Genomic DNA, 16237 nt, shown 5'->3' with positions numbered 1-16237 from the left:
TAAAGCAGCATACTCTTCTATGGTTGGAGTCATGTCTTCTTGATTGAAGGTGAAACACTGATAAGCTGGGTCCTAGAACCGAACCATGGCTTGAATCAACTGTTCGTCTACACGGATGGTGATCAGGTGAGCTATATCTCCATACCTCTCAGTGAAAATGTCTCTAGTTTCTGAATCCCACTGATTCCAAATTCGAACCAAATCCCCAAAGTTATTTTGGCGAACATTTACAGTTATATGGTCGGGCAAATTGGCGACACACCATTCCACTAGACTATCCCCCTTTTCTCTCTGAATTTTTAGAGACCAGTCCCGAATCACGACATTCTTCTCAGTTATTTGTGTAATTGACTCCTCCATCAGAAACCCGTTTTTTGGCAACCAACTTTTAATCAACACCTTCCTAATATGATGCCTATGATGCATGATGAAAATAAAAGTAAAAACAAACAAACTTGGTTAGTAAACACAACAAATATAATTTGAAAAACAAATTAAACTACCCAATCCAATTATTTTGTATAAACAGTGTAAATGAAAGGCAAAAGGCATTTTCCCCGTGTACTTATTTTGATGACTATAAGCGGACAGAGGTTCGGCATGGCTCTAATTGGATAGCTCGTATGGTTCGTTATATGCAGTCTCAATTCTAGACAGGTACTCGAATTGCTCGTACTATCATCTGCTAAGATCAGCACGAAGCCTCGGTCATAACCTATCACAGGCTCACGAGTTCAATTCGAGGGATTACATTTACTTATGCCTATGCGGAGGGACAAGTTAACTCACGAAAGCATAAGTCATATGTAACCCGAAAGTATTCACTAGCCTGTGCGGAGGGACGAGTTAACTCACGAAGGCGTAGCGTTTACTTTCACTTAAACGGACAGAGCCCGGGTAGAGAGCTCATGTTATGCGAAAATGCAAGTACACGGTGTGTGGGGAACAACTCATAAACCTTTACGTTTCACTTAAAGAAACTAAACCAAAATTAAAACCATAAAAATTGAAACACTGAAAAACAACCAAATAAGCAAGTTAGAAGAAATATTTACAGCACGATACAAATGCATGAATTTTGAAAACGAGATTTTTCGGATCATGACCAAATATTTACTTTGAACAAGGAAATTTGAAAATTTTGACAAAATGTGTTTAATTCCAGACACGACTCTCAACAAGGCTATCCCCAGTGGAGTCGCCAGCTGTAGCGACGTAAAAATTTTGTGGATTCGGGTCGCTAAATTGTGGCGATTTATTAGAAAATTAGAAATTGAAATTTGATTTTAAAAATAAACAAGGAGTCGCCACCGATCCTTTTTATTAGGTGTGACCGGACACCTGTTAGACTTCTTTTAAAACAATTAAAAGGGTGAGTTTAGGTCTACATTAAAAGCCAGAGAAAAATTAGGGTTCGGGAGTCGGTTACGCGCAAGGAAGGTATTAGCACCCTCGCGACGCCCAAAAATTGGTATCTCCTAAACACGTGTTGTCTTGACTTTTAAAAATACGAGTTCAATATTAAAATTTAGTCGTGATCCAATTAAAAGAGGACGAGAGATTTTAGTTTATTCCGGTTTTTTGAGAAGGATATGTCGTTTTAACACGAGTCAATTGACGTTCACCCAACATAGCGATGAACTCGATGACTTAATGTTAAATCGGTACATTTCCTTGTTTATTGAAATTAATTAGCAAAACAAGTATATGATTTTCGAAATAATGCAAAGTAAATTGATATGAAATAAAAATAAATAAATGATAGGGCTAGGCATATATTGAAACAAATAACCAATGTGACAATAATATTAAAATGATAAAGATCTATACGACATTTAGCGCAATACTAGAATTAAACACGAAATAGAAACAATGAATATATGCATAAGATGGTATAAAAATATGTACATGGAAATGTATAAGAACTATATATAACTAGTAATATTAAAAATATATATAACGTATATAGAACATATACAATACGTACATACCTTAGAAATGATAATAATAATAAGAAAACTATTTCGTACACTACACACATACTTATACATATATATATAAATAATAGTATTAGAAATCATATAGTATAAAGATATATAACTGATAATATTAAAATATATACATGATATTACATATAAACTATCCATATAATATATAAAAAAAATTGACTATTAATACGTACTAAAAAATATATACGGGGGTAAGAGGCATACACTAATAAATATAATAATAATAGCCATGTAATACAATACAAAAAAAGTAAATATAATAAAATGATATTAAAATAAAGTCATTAAAAATAGTAATATATGTATATATACATCTAATAAGAATATATAGTAATGTTAATGATAATAATAAAAATAATAATATTGAAATACAAAAGCTATTATAATAAAAAAATATTAAAATAAAGTAATAAAAACATTACTACATATATATATACATACATGAAGATATACACTAATGTACAATAATAATAATAATAATAATAATAATATTGAAATACAAAAAATGTAATATTTAATAAAGAAACAAAAACAAATAAAAAAGGACTAAAATTGAACTAATAACAAAGTTTTGGGGCAAATGTGAAAGGAAATAAAGAGAAAAGGGCTTATTTGAGCGCGCACAAAACATAGGGGGACCGAAACAACAATTATTCCTTTCCATTAAAACGCAGCACATTAGCGGAGACTAAATCGAAAAGCGCGAGAAATTATGGGGCCAAATTGGAAACAAGAAAAATGACTTAATTGCAAAACCCTGAAAAAGCGGAAGGACCGCGCACATAAATAACCCATTCAAACAAAACACGCGGATCCTCCTGGCTGGTCGGGTCAGATGGGTCGGGCATGGTCAAAACGACGACGTTTTGGGGCTTAAGTGTAGCCCCCAAAACGACGTCATTTTGGAGGGCTATATAAGGCCTAAAATAACCAAAAAAAATCATTTGGGGAGAGGGAAAGAAAAAAGGAAGAGAGAGGAAAGAGAGAAGGGAGAGAGAAGGGAGGGGGGAAGGGGAATCCGGCCAGGGGGTCGGTCACCGGACGGCCACCGGAGGCTCGCCGGCGCCGGCCACTGCGTGCGGTGGCCGGAAAAGGTAAAAATTTATATTTTTTTATATTTTTTATTTTTTTGTATTTTCTTTTATGTTTTAATATATGTATAGGTTAAAAAAAACTTAAAACCGAATTTAAAATAGAAAGAAAAAAAAAAGAAATCACCTTAGGGTTTTTTAAGCTTTTAATCCTTTGATCTTGGTGTTTTGATAATATTCAATACTGATCTATTGTTGCTCCTAAAAACTAATCTGTATTCTCTGCTTCTTTGTTTTTAAACTGCCGAAAATAAGAAAAAGAAAAAAACAGAAAAAAAAGACCCCCCTTTACAACCTTTCATTCGGGTTTTATAACCCTTTACATTTTATTTTTATATGATTTCTGTCTTGTCCGATTGCAGGAGATGGGCAAACGGTGGAGGTGACTTCAGACGGCATGGGCAATGGCCAAGTTGTCAGAGGTGTGCGTAGCAGAGTATGGGGCTAGGGTTTTTTTTATTTTTTTGTTTCTTTTGATGTTGGGTTACTTTAGTTATTGGGCTGGTGGTATTTTGGGTTTGACGGGCTTTAGTGTGAATGGGTCATGTTGGGTTTGTGGGTTGTTTGGTTTAGGGCCCAAAATTGGCCTGTACATAGGGCATGTTTGAGTGTTGGGCTATTAATTGGGTCATGTTTTGGGCTTATTACTCTCCTAAATTTTGGACTTTTGTTCCAACAATTAATCAACTTTTAAATACGTCTAATGATTGAATTAAACAAATTTAAATTATCGATTACAAAAGAACATAAAAACTTATTAAACTAATTTATTTTTGTTCTTATTGTATGTAATTCTTCCTTTTCAAATCTATACTTATTATAAAACCTCTTATTAAATTGATGTCACTTTATAAAATAAACTGTATTATATTTAGAATATTTTTATCATTTTATATATTTTATATAGAAAAATAAATACATATAATAAGATTTAAACTCATCTGTTTAATTTTAAAAAAAAAATCATGTCTCTTTAAATTTTTTTAGATTTTTATATTACCATTCAATCAAAACACCATTTATTGTTTATCTATTATTTTTTATTAATATATTTATTATATGGTTTAATTTTTCACCCAGCCTATCAACCAAAATTCACTATTCATATATGAAAATTTCAAAACATATATATTTTTTTAATTTTTATATTTTTAGATTTAAACTTAAGTAAAATAAATTTAATTAATAAATACAAATTAAATCCAGATCGTGCCTACACAAAAGTTAAAATTTCCTTATTCAAGATTGGGCCTACCAAGCTGCTTAATCCTTCAAGTATAAATAAGGTCCTATAATTATTAAATATTAAAAAATAATTTTATTTTTTAATGATATTTATATTTTAAAGCCAACTAATTGAAATTAATTTATTGATAATTCAAGTAGAGCTTAGCTCTCCTAAATGGAAAAAATCTCTTCCAGACACAACCGAAAGACAAGTCAACTATTTCTGCACTATCAAATAATATATTATAAAAATATTTCAATTTTTTTTTGAAGGTAACAATATTTCAGTTACTATTCATATATATATATATATATGTATAATAGCAAGTTGGAATGTAAAACTTTTGCAAGTCAATAGACATTCTCAAGGTATCACCCTGATATTAATTAGGTCATTTATCATATCATTGCCCTCTTTTGTTAAATACTAGTTCAAAAGATTGAGGAATAAATCTGATTTTATTTTGGATTCATTTTCTACCGTGCTTTGGACATCGTGGATTTTGTATAAATTTTGTATAAAAATTTATTGAGTGTATTCGAATCTATTCATTAAATAACAGTTTTATGAGAGAGAGTAAATTATATTGTAAAGATTATTGAGGGTGTTTGATGCCCAAGTTCTCGAAGGGGATTTGGAGTTAGTATTCTAGTTTTTTGGTACAAATATGAGATCTCTATACTTGGGGAGTGATGGAGTGTGAATCATTTGTTGTATCCGTGTTTAAAGATAACGAAATTACTCACTAAACTAGACTTCGCAAACATAAGAAAATCGAACTGTGTAAATAAATCTCTGTGTTATTTTTATTTTATTTGCACGATTTTTCTCAATACCAAGCCCTAGTGACTACTATAATCAAGTACTTTCATTATAGTTTTATATTTCAGCAAATAAACAACATGAAGTAACAACAAGCTCCAATTTAAAATTAATTTAAAAATACTTGAAAGAAAATTTGTTTATATACAGACAGTATTTCAACCTTTCTTATGAAATTAATTTTTTCTAATATTATATCAAATATTAAAAAAATAGTCAACTCAAATTGAATATGAGCATGTAATTATTTCTCAAATTAAATTTTGACCCTATTCATAAATATTTAGTTTTTTTTTTCTGAATAAACATTTTCCGCTTCAACGTACAAGTATGGGACCTCCCATGCAAGATATTTTAACAACTTGCTAATATAATAAAGTATTTTCATTTGCAAAGTCATACAAAACATCCAGAAACAGTACAATAATTGAACATTTTTCATATCTCAAACTAAAGTGTCCACTCTACCTCTCTTTTTCCATTTTTCTCCATAGGCGGCCGGATGATTTTCTTCCTCTTGCTTTTTGATTCATTTTCAAAGAAACTTCCCAAAATTTCATGGTCTAATATCTTTATGAAAAACCCAATCTTTCAATCCATTTTTTGTTCATTCAAATCAAGCAAAAAGGAGCTCTAGTATCCCTCTCCAAAAATCCTCCAACATGTTCATTCATCGACTCCTTTTTGCTTCAATATTCATAGTGTGTTGCCTCACAACTCTTACAAATGGAGCTACACTTCCAAATGATGAAGGTAATTCATAATATTACTCTAGAAAGAAGCTTAATTTGCTTAATTATTTCTTTTAATAAATTTCAGTACCTTTTTTCTTTTGTTATAGTGGAAGCTTTGAGAAGTATTGGTAAAACATTGGGGAAGACAGACTGGAACTTTGATATTAATCCATGCGATCAAGGTGATACTTGGTTGAACCAATCCACACGTTATTATGATAATAATGTTACTTGTGATTGCTCCTTCAACAATAACACTACCTGCCATGTCATTCACATGTAAGTATATATATATATTATAATGAAAATTTATCCATCATTGAGTTGTGACCAAACTATTGATAGATCTTTCATGGATTATATATAATTTTATTAAGTATCTGATCTAAAGTTTACTAAAAGTGAGAGACGCTTTATACAAATATCAGATAGAGATATATAATTTGGTCTTTGAAATTGTCCATTTGTACTTAGTTGGTCCTTAAAACTTTTTTGAACTTAGTTGATCCCTGAACATGTATTTCATCAATTAGGTTAGTCCTTCTACACTAGCACCATTTGTTTGTGCTACTGTGACATTTTAGCCAGAGATGAACCTAGAAATTTTTTTTAGAGAAGGCCGAAATTTAATTTTAAAAAAATTAAAAGACTTAAATAAATTTTTTTTCATTTTAAGAGGTTGGGACACCTACCAATCTCCCTAACTATCTCTCTAACTATGTCCCTATTTCTAGTCAATCTAGTAATGCCACGTAGTAATCTCTCAAATATAATTTATATTTTTTAGTTTATGTTTACCATATGGCAAAAACTATAATAATTAGATTACAAATTTTCAAATTAAAAAATAAGAAGATTAAATTTTTAATTTCTAAATAAAGAGATTAAATCTCAAATTTTATAAAAAAACGAGTAACTGCATATAATTTGTTATTCAATAGATCTTGTTAATATGTTTTAGGGTTAAAAGAGGTTGTCAGACTATATGTATAATTTTGGTTAGCAACCTCAATTAAATCTTTTGTCTTTGTTCAAGATTTCCTTTTTTAGAATGGGTTATGACGACTTTTAAATTTTAAAAACATATATAAATGTTAAATGTTAAATAATAGCTTAATTAATTTATTTATATACTACATAAAGCTTTTAATTTTTGGGGGCTCAATATAAAGCTGTCAAATTATGACTTACTTTATCTTTGACTGGATAATGAATTTATGAGAGCTACTTGCTTGCACAATTTTATCTAATTCTTTTAAAAAATGCCAATAGGTTTGGTTGTGATGTGATGTGATTAATAAATTAACAACAACCAATTCTATATAATTACAATCTTTAATGATTTTATAGGTAAATAAAGTATTAAAATTATTTTATTATTCAATTTTTAATGCAATAAATGTCAAATCAAAGTCCATGAAATGAGCTGACAGGAGTGGCAAGTGGATGAGAAGGTAGTACAATTAATTTAAGAGCCACTGCTGCCTATTCAATGGAATCGACCATCGCATGTCGGTCCAACCTTTTGTTGGCGGCCAATGTCTCTCTCTTTTGAAAAATGCCTTAACAAGATAGTATTCAATTTTAACCTTTTACTTTATTGTTAATATATATACACTAGTTGTTTGAATCAAATTAAATAGATCAATTCAATCGATTAAATTATTTATTTAGATAATAATATTAAATTGATTGACTTAAGATTCAATATATATTGTTTGAATTAATTTTTTTATTTTTATTTATTTAATTAGATCATATAAATTAAATAAATTGAGAAACTAATAACTTTACTAAATCAAGCAATGGCCTAATTCTAAAAATTTTGAACGTCACAGTCGTAGCATATGATTTTATGTATTTAATATTTTATTTAAATAATATATTTATACTTATTGTAATTGGTTTTTTTAATACATTAATTGAAATGTTGAACATAATTTATATATATTAATTTATTTAACAATTTAAATATAATAAGAAAAATGTTCGAATTATAATTAGAATATTTATATTATATTAAAAATGATATATTTTAAATTGATAATTTTTAATAATAATAAAATTAAAAATCATAATTAAAATATTTGTATTATATTTATATTCGATATACAATATAATTTTATTTTATTAATTCAAAATAATATTATTCAAATAATAACCAACATATGTGTGTATATATATATATATATCTATATATATACATACTCGCTTTTTTATTCTCTGACTAATATAAATGTTCTTTTAATAGCTTAATTATTTAGATTTTTCCTTTTTGCTTGGGATCCAGTGTAGAAGTAGGTTGGATCTTCGCTCCATTACTTAAATAAAGTTATTATTTTTTTAATCTCTTAGAATTTAAAAATTTTAATTTAAATCTTTTTAATCCTTAACTAAATAAAAAAATGCTTAAGATTTTTTTTTTTACTTTCAAAAGAATCTCAAATCTTTTTTATATTAAAATATTTTAATTTCTTAAAATATTTATTAAAACCAATCCAATAATTAATTCTTCAGTTTACTATTTTAAACAAGGTTAAAATGTTAAAAAGGTATGACTTCTGATTACCGGGTTTTTACTACTAGACCAAACAGATATTGATTCTGAATGTGAATTTTTTTATTATAGATTTTAGCAACAGACCCCTAACTTAGTTTTTGTATCAGATTACTTAAGGCACAAAATCTCGCTGGTACTCTCCCACTAAACTTGACAAGTCTCCCTTTCTTGCAAGAAATGTAAGCACATTTCAAGTGTTCCTCTATTATGATATATATAAATGAAGATTATTTGTTTTTCATCAACTATATATATCTACTAATTTGTTGTTTTAAAACTACTATTACAGTGACCTAACTCGCAACTATCTTAGTGGCACCATTCCTTCCGAATGGGGTTCTGCTACCCGACTCGTCAGCATGTATGTTTTCTCCTACTTTCTCTTTCATGGTTGTATGTATATATCTTTCATTGTTATGGAATAATTTCTCGTAACTACAATATGTACGCATGTATATGTAAATGCTGCTAAATGCAAAAGATTTGTTGTATTCCAGTTCACTTCTTGGAAATCGATTAACAGGTTCAATCCCAAGAGAGCTAGCAAATCTCAAAAATCTTACCAGCTTGTGAGTTATATTATAGCAATTTCTTTTATAGTTTTATATAAATTTTTTCCATTTTTTAATGAATGTCTAGTGGATAATTAAATTTATTTATTGAAACATCATTGTGTAGAGTCCTTGAGAACAATCGTCTTTCAGGAACTTTGCCTGCAGCACTAGGGAATCTACCCAAAATTGAGCGATTGTAAGAGAGACTTTTTTGTTTCTTTTTAATTCAATCTGAATTTCATTTCATTACATGCGGTATTTTTATTATATAAATTATTTAATATCTATTTACTGGTTTCTTCAGGCATCTTAGTTCCAACAATTTTACTGGTGAAATACCTGAAATGTTTGCTAGCCTGACTTCATTGAAGCAATTGTAAGCAATTCTAATTTCCATATACAAATGAATATTTTATATATCTCATGTCTGAATATATCTTCAAATAAAGTTCTTATTATACATATCATTTGGAATTTTTAATATATTTTATATGATATAGTTATGATAATTTTGTTCTCTCAACAGTCGGATTAGTGACAACAACTTTACAGGACAGATTCCTGACTTCATATTCCGAAATTGGACAAATCTTGAAGAGATGTGAGAATTGTAATTATAAGATTTTGATGCATTTTGTAAATCTATATTTTCATTAGAAATATTTTTATTTTATTAATCAATTAAATGAATTCATCTTTCCTAATGACAGATATATAGAGGCAAGTGGTTTGAGTGGGCCAATTCCATCCATTAATGCTACTTTAGAAAACTTAAAATACATGTAAGCTCCAACGACCTTAAAAGGTCGTGACAATATTCATTACATAAAAATAAACACAACTTAATTTCTTAATCATGTTTGTATATGGTTCTTGATATTGTTTTACAGAATAATTAGTGACTTGAATGGAGCTGATACAACTTTTTCACAATTGCTCATCGATGCCGCTTTGCCTAAATTGGATAGATTGTAAGCATGAACTCTGAAATAAAGCAAAGATTTTTTGATGTTATTAGATACTATGGAGTTCTAAAAAAATAATGGAATTATTTTGTGATTGAATTATAGGATGTTGAGGAGTTGCAATCTCATTGGAGAGATACCTGTTTCTTTTGGGACATTTACATCCATAAAGATATTGTAAGTAATTACACTTTCTTTTGAGAGGTTCAAGTTCAGTTTGATTGTAGACTTATGTGTGGTTTAATACCCGTTTTACAAATTTTCTTGCAGAGATCTCAGCTTTAATAGACTTAGTGGAAAAATTCCAGATGAGCTTTCTAATCTTGATGATTTCGATAATATGTAAGGATATGGCTTTTAGTTGTAGTGTGTAAATTGCATTTTCTTTGTTTATATACTCATTTGGATTTTATTAGGTTCTTAAATGGAAACAATTTTAATGGATCAGTCCCTCAATGGATACTCGAAACAAGAGAAAAAGTGTAAGATTCTCTTTCTTATTTAAATGCTCAATCCCATTGATTATATGCTTAACAAGTTTGATTAACCAAAATCAAAATTATTGCACAGAGATAGTTAATTACTATTTATTTACTCTCTTACATTAATTAGTAATCAAGGATTTGATCTCTTGTTGAGTATAGAATAATTTTATAACTTGTGGCCGGCATTTATTTTCTTAGTGAACATAAAAATAAAAAAGGATTAATCAGTGAGTTGCTCCTGTAGATATTGAAAATAATATTCTGAATGCAGGGATCTTTCTTATAACAACTTCACAAACACAAGTGTATCAGATTGCCGACAAAATAGCGTGTACGACAACTTCCTCATCCAACTTCATTACTGGATCTTTCTTATAGAATATCAATAATTTTTTTGTTATAATTTTTCCTCCATTATCGACCTGTAGGAACTTGTTCTCAAGCATTGCAAGAGTCAAAAACACGTAAGTATTAAGACAACAACAATCATTAAACTAAGTCTTTATCTTTCATCTAACTTTATAATTGTTTTATCAGGGGAATTGTTCCATGTTTGACAAGCCAAATTACCTGCACATCAGAACGTAAGTATTTATATTTGATGCACTAATAATATAACTCAATTATTTTGTTCAAACTGTTGTTGATTGTTATTTCCTCAGCTTTGCACTTTGTTCATATAAACTGTGGAGGGAGAGAAATAACTGTTAATGACACCACTTATGAAGCCGATTACGATGGAGCCGGGCCTTCGACATTTTACCGAAGTACCAACTGGGCATTTAGCAGCACCGGAATTTTTCTAAGCGATGACCGCCCCGACGACATCTTAGTTTTGGATAATAGACAAGTTTCTGTCGATGGCGATGAAAAACAACTCTACGAAAGTGCAAGGCTTGCGCCTAGCTCTTTGACATACTATGCATTTTGTCTCGCCAATGCAACTTACACAGTAAACCTCCATTTCGCTGAGATTCAGTTCACTAATGATCGAAATTATAGCAGCTTGGGGAGACGCATATTTGATGTTTACATTCAGGTATATTTTTAGTATCATTCTTGCTAGTATGTTATCCTGATTCTGTTAAGAGTGTCGAAATTTATATATATACATACACAAATATTGATTTACAACATGTGCTTACATGGAAAGTAGTGTTAAATGGAAGGGATAATAATTGCAGGGAAAGCAGGAGCTGAAGGATTTCAATATTGAAGAAGAAGCTGGAGGGGCAGGCATACCAAAAGTAAAAAACTTTACTGTAAATGTAACGGATAGCACTTTGGAGATCCGTTTCCAGTGGGCCGGGAAAGGGACAACTTCTATACCGGAGAGAAGCATTTACGGTCCTCTTATCTCAGCAATATCTATTTTAGATCCTAGTAAGTTTTCAATGCAACTGACTCTTTTTTTGTTATAGCACACCTATATATAATGCTTCCAACAAAGATTTTCATGTCATCTTTGCTACTAATTGCTATAAGAAAATGTTTCCAAACAGCTTATAAACCTCCATCAGAAAGCGACGGTGGTATTGCGACAGCTGCAGTGGTCGGTATTGTGGGCGGAGCAATGTTTGCTGCTTTGCTGATTTTAGGCATCCTTTGGTGGAAGGGCTGTTTAAGACAGAAGAGAACTTTGGAACAAGGTATTTAGGCAGAATATCATTGTACTCTGTTGCATACACTAGTCGCGCAACGTCTTTATTTTACGGTTTTCCGTTCTTTTTTATATTGATATTCGTCACAATTGATATGTTATGCGACTAAAAACACGTTTGTGATTGCAATTTAAACCCTGCCATCCCTTATAATAGGATTAACATGTTCCACAGATCTAAAAGGTATAGAGTTGCAGACAACTTCCTTTACCTTAAGGCAAATTAAAGCTGCTACAAACGATTTTCATGCTTCTAATAAGATCGGAGAAGGTGGTTTTGGTCCCGTTTACAAGGTAATCATATGCAACACTTCCTGTAGGTAAATTGTTCATTATAGAACCTGGTAATCATTGTCTTCTTTTTCATTTCAAACGCAGGGTACTCTAGCAGACGGCACAGTGATTGCTGTGAAGCAGCTATCAGCTCGATCGAAACAGGGAAACCGTGAGTTTGTGACCGAGATTGGCATGATTTCAGCTCTACAACACCCTCATCTTGTAAAGTTGTACGGATGTTGCATTGAAGGAAATCAATTGATGCTTATTTACGAGTACCTGGAAAACAACAGCCTTGCTCGGGCATTATTTGGTACAAACCCCATACAAATGTCTATTTGTTCTAACATGAATGTGAAGTATGTGAAAATGTGTTTGTGTATTTGTGTATCTGAGCTACTCCTTTTTATTTTGGTAATGAAAAGGGCCACAAGAATCTCAGTTGACATTAGACTGGCCAACAAGAATGAAGATCTGCATTGGTATAGCTAGAGGGTTAGCTTACCTCCATGAGGAATCAAGGTTGAAGATTGTGCATAGAGACATAAAGGCCACTAATGTGTTGCTTGATAAGAATCTAAACCCTAAAATATCCGACTTCGGTTTGGCCAAGCTTGATGAAGAAGATAATACCCACATTAGTACCCGAGTTGCAGGAACTTAGTAAGTCTCTTTTCAGATTCATTCTCAAATTGATGTCAACCTATAAGAAGCTGTATTTAATTGATGATGTTAAATTTGCAGTGGCTATATGGCTCCTGAGTATGCATTGCATGGCCATTTGACAGAGAAAGCGGATGTTTATAGTTTTGGGATAGTGGCTCTCGAAATTGTTAGTGGGAGGTGCAACACTAGAAGCCGCCCAAAGCAAGAACCTTTCATTCTCCTTGAATGGGTAAATTAAGTTCTCATTCTTTCTTCCATTAGGAATTTGAATGTGGCAATTAAATTTTGTGTGTTTTATAGGCTCATGTTTTGAAGGAGAATGGGAGCTTGTTGGAATTAGTTGATACAAGGATTGGCTCAGATTGCAACATAGATGAAGTGATGGCAATGATCAACATTGCACTATTGTGCACAAATCCCACTTCTTCAGCTAGGCCTTTAATGTCTTCGGTAGTGAGCATGCTTGAAGGCAGGGCTGAAGTTCAGGAATACCTCACTGATTCAAGCATTTCTTCTAATCGTCAAATGAGTGCAGAGATTATGAAAAAGTTGTATCAGAAACTTGAAGAAGATGATACAAATGTTAGCCAAACAAGGAGTATGTTAGCTGATGGGCCATGGACCAATTCTTCTACATCTGCTGCTGATCTTTATCCAGTTAGTTTGACTTCTGGATATTGGCAGAATAGAGAATCCACAAATTAGAAAAAAATTTGTATAATTCTCTTGTTTGGTTTTTCCCCAGAAAATTTGTATTCCTTTGAAACCGAGGCTTAATTAGCACATTTGATTCAGTCAAAAACCAAAAGTCACATTCAATAATTTTGACATTCGAAATACTAAAATTATAAGTCAACTATATTAAATGTGTATTTTGATTTTATACAATTTTATACATAAAATTTTGATTTGATATAGTTCTGGTAAATTATTTACACAATTATTGATTAAAATCATTTTATGTTTATATATTGCATTCATGAATAATTATATTTATCCAATATAAAAATAAATTGATGTATTTATTTTTTTAAAATGTGCCTATGATTAAATCAAAATTTAAAATTTAAATATACATTTGAACCACAATTAGGGTTCTACGTGTATAATTACACATTAGATCAAAATTCATGTATACAATTACACATTAAATTACAATTTATATATAATTTTAATATTTATCTTTTTTTAACTTTTCTTATTATCAAACTTCAACCTTGTTCAAAAAAACCGAGGCTTTTGGTTCTTGAACAGGAAATGTTGAAGATGTTGAAATGCCCGGTGGGTTCAATTACATTAATATATAACATCCTAGAAAGGATGCCTCAGGTAACTGGGAAATCCAAAACCTTTCTACTCTTTTGAGTCATGTTGGTGTCGATGAGACTATGTAGTGACCAAAAATTTAATTATATTCATTATTTGAAGTAATTAATAGCATTATAAAATATAGAAATTAAATTATATTTAAATTTAAATTCAAATAATCTTGTAAAATGAAAAAGAAAAAAGGAGCATGAGTAGGTGTCCACGGTGACCTTTTATATATATAAGTATATAGATGCTAACTTTATCGAATAAAAATAAAATATAAAAATATTAAATACAAAAAATGACATTTAAAATTTTTTGAGAGTATTCTGTATTTTAAATAAATAAATAAAAGTCTTTAATTCAAATTAGGTTGGTGTAGGCAAAATATTTTTATTGAAATTTCATTGGAATTGATATATGAATACATTTAATTTTTAATTAAAAATATTTTTGTTTAAATATATATAGATAGAAGTAAAAAAAAAAAATAAGGAGCTAGATTTTGATTGATAGAAAAGAAGAAGTATTCATCATTATAGGAATATTTAAGAAATATAATTTTGCTACTGTTGGTGATAAAAATTTGATTTGTTTCTAAAAATTTGAATTTCCTTTTGAATTTTTAGTTAATTAACTTGAATAATAAATTAAATTAATGTGAATATTTTCTAAATTTTTGATAGTTTTGAGAATGTATAAATTGATCCCTTTAAAAAATTATAAAAAATTTAAAATATTATATGAAATATATTTTCTAAAATTTAATTTGATTTGATTTAGACCTTAGTCGTGGAAGATACCAAATTGTTAAATTACTGACCCATGTGCTTGTCTAGAATTATTATAACAGTTGGCTACTCACCGTCTTCCTGCTATAAAGTTGTCAGGTCATTTGTCTCAACTAGCTTTTTGTCAAAGGTCCCTATCCCTGTCCTTTCACTTGAGTCGGTGGAATTAAATCATGCACTAGAATTAAATTGGGTTAATAAGTCTTGAATCAGTCAATATTTAGAATTTTTTTATAATTTGATAAATAAAATATTCTATTTAACAATAAAACAACTAATTTAACCTCATTTCATTAAATACCGATGCGACACAGAACCTTTTTCATAGGCTATCATCTCTAAGAAATTTCCGACTTTCGTACTTTAATACCTTTATGAAAACCCAATCTTTCAACCCCTTTTTTATTCATTCATACCATAAAATATTCCTTTAATATGTTGTTTTTGGGTCAATATTTATAGTTTCTTGCCTTACAACGAGTTACACCGCGAAAGATGATACAGTAGTTTCATTTGCATGGATGCCTCGCTGCCTCCACCCGGGGAAGTCAAGGAAAAAATTTTAGAGTATCGAAATTAATTTGTTTACATTTTTATAAATTTTTAAAAAATTAAATTAAAATTTTATTATTTTTAAAGAGATAAAGTATAATTTTATCTTTATTAATTTAAAACTTTTAAAAATTTAAAAGATTGAAATGATAAATTTTTTATTTTAAGGAGGGACTACTAGTATCCTAAATTCTCCTTTGGTTTAAAGCTTAATTTGCTTGATTCTTTTTGTTAATGTTATTTTTTTCATATAATATTAAATTTAATCTTTAATATTTACATATTTTATTAATTTAATTTTTTATAATTAAATTTGATCTTTTAAAAAAATATTAAATTTAACTATCAATACTTTTAAAAAAATTTAGAATTAATTTTTTAATAAAAATATTGACTAAAATATTAAAATTTTTAAATTTAAAAACCCACATAACAATCTAGGTATAGTTCATTAAATTCCTATACAATATGATAAAAGCATTTTCATTTACCAAGTCATACGAAAACATCCAATCACAGTACAATAATTGAAC

The 16237-nt window shown here is 29.6% G+C and overlaps 1 protein-coding gene across 2 annotated transcripts; it reads left to right on the top strand.

Annotated features, from left to right (window-relative positions):
• The first annotated feature begins 5553 nt into the window (after positions 1-5553).
• Positions 5554-13963, top strand: LOC121209421 (probable leucine-rich repeat receptor-like serine/threonine-protein kinase At3g14840). 2 transcript variants are annotated; one of them, XM_041080056.1, is made up of 24 exons: positions 5554-5903; positions 5992-6163; positions 8552-8623; positions 8734-8805; positions 8942-9013; positions 9123-9194; positions 9303-9374; positions 9525-9599; positions 9709-9780; positions 9889-9969; positions 10069-10140; positions 10234-10305; positions 10380-10445; positions 10720-10779; positions 10877-10912; positions 10986-11032; positions 11111-11487; positions 11633-11831; positions 11951-12097; positions 12284-12402; positions 12487-12697; positions 12810-13047; positions 13129-13279; positions 13351-13963. In XM_041080056.1, exons 1-24 carry the CDS (start codon positions 5813-5815, stop codon positions 13753-13755), a joined length of 3051 nt encoding a protein of 1016 aa, XP_040935990.1. In that variant the 5' UTR covers positions 5554-5812; the 3' UTR covers positions 13756-13963. The 2 variants fall into 2 exon arrangements, with proteins under 2 accessions (XP_040935990.1, XP_040935991.1); XM_041080057.1 differs by lacking the exons at positions 5554-5903; positions 5992-6163; positions 8552-8623; positions 8734-8805 and having other exon boundaries at positions 8990-9013; positions 9149-9194.
• The last annotated feature ends 2274 nt before the right edge of the window (positions 13964-16237 follow it).

The sequence above is a fragment of the Gossypium hirsutum genome, chromosome A11 (assembly GCF_007990345.1).
Source record: "Gossypium hirsutum isolate 1008001.06 chromosome A11, Gossypium_hirsutum_v2.1, whole genome shotgun sequence".
NCBI lineage: Eukaryota > Viridiplantae > Streptophyta > Magnoliopsida > Malvales > Malvaceae > Gossypium > Gossypium hirsutum.
This window is presented reverse-complemented; position numbering and strand designations above follow the sequence as displayed.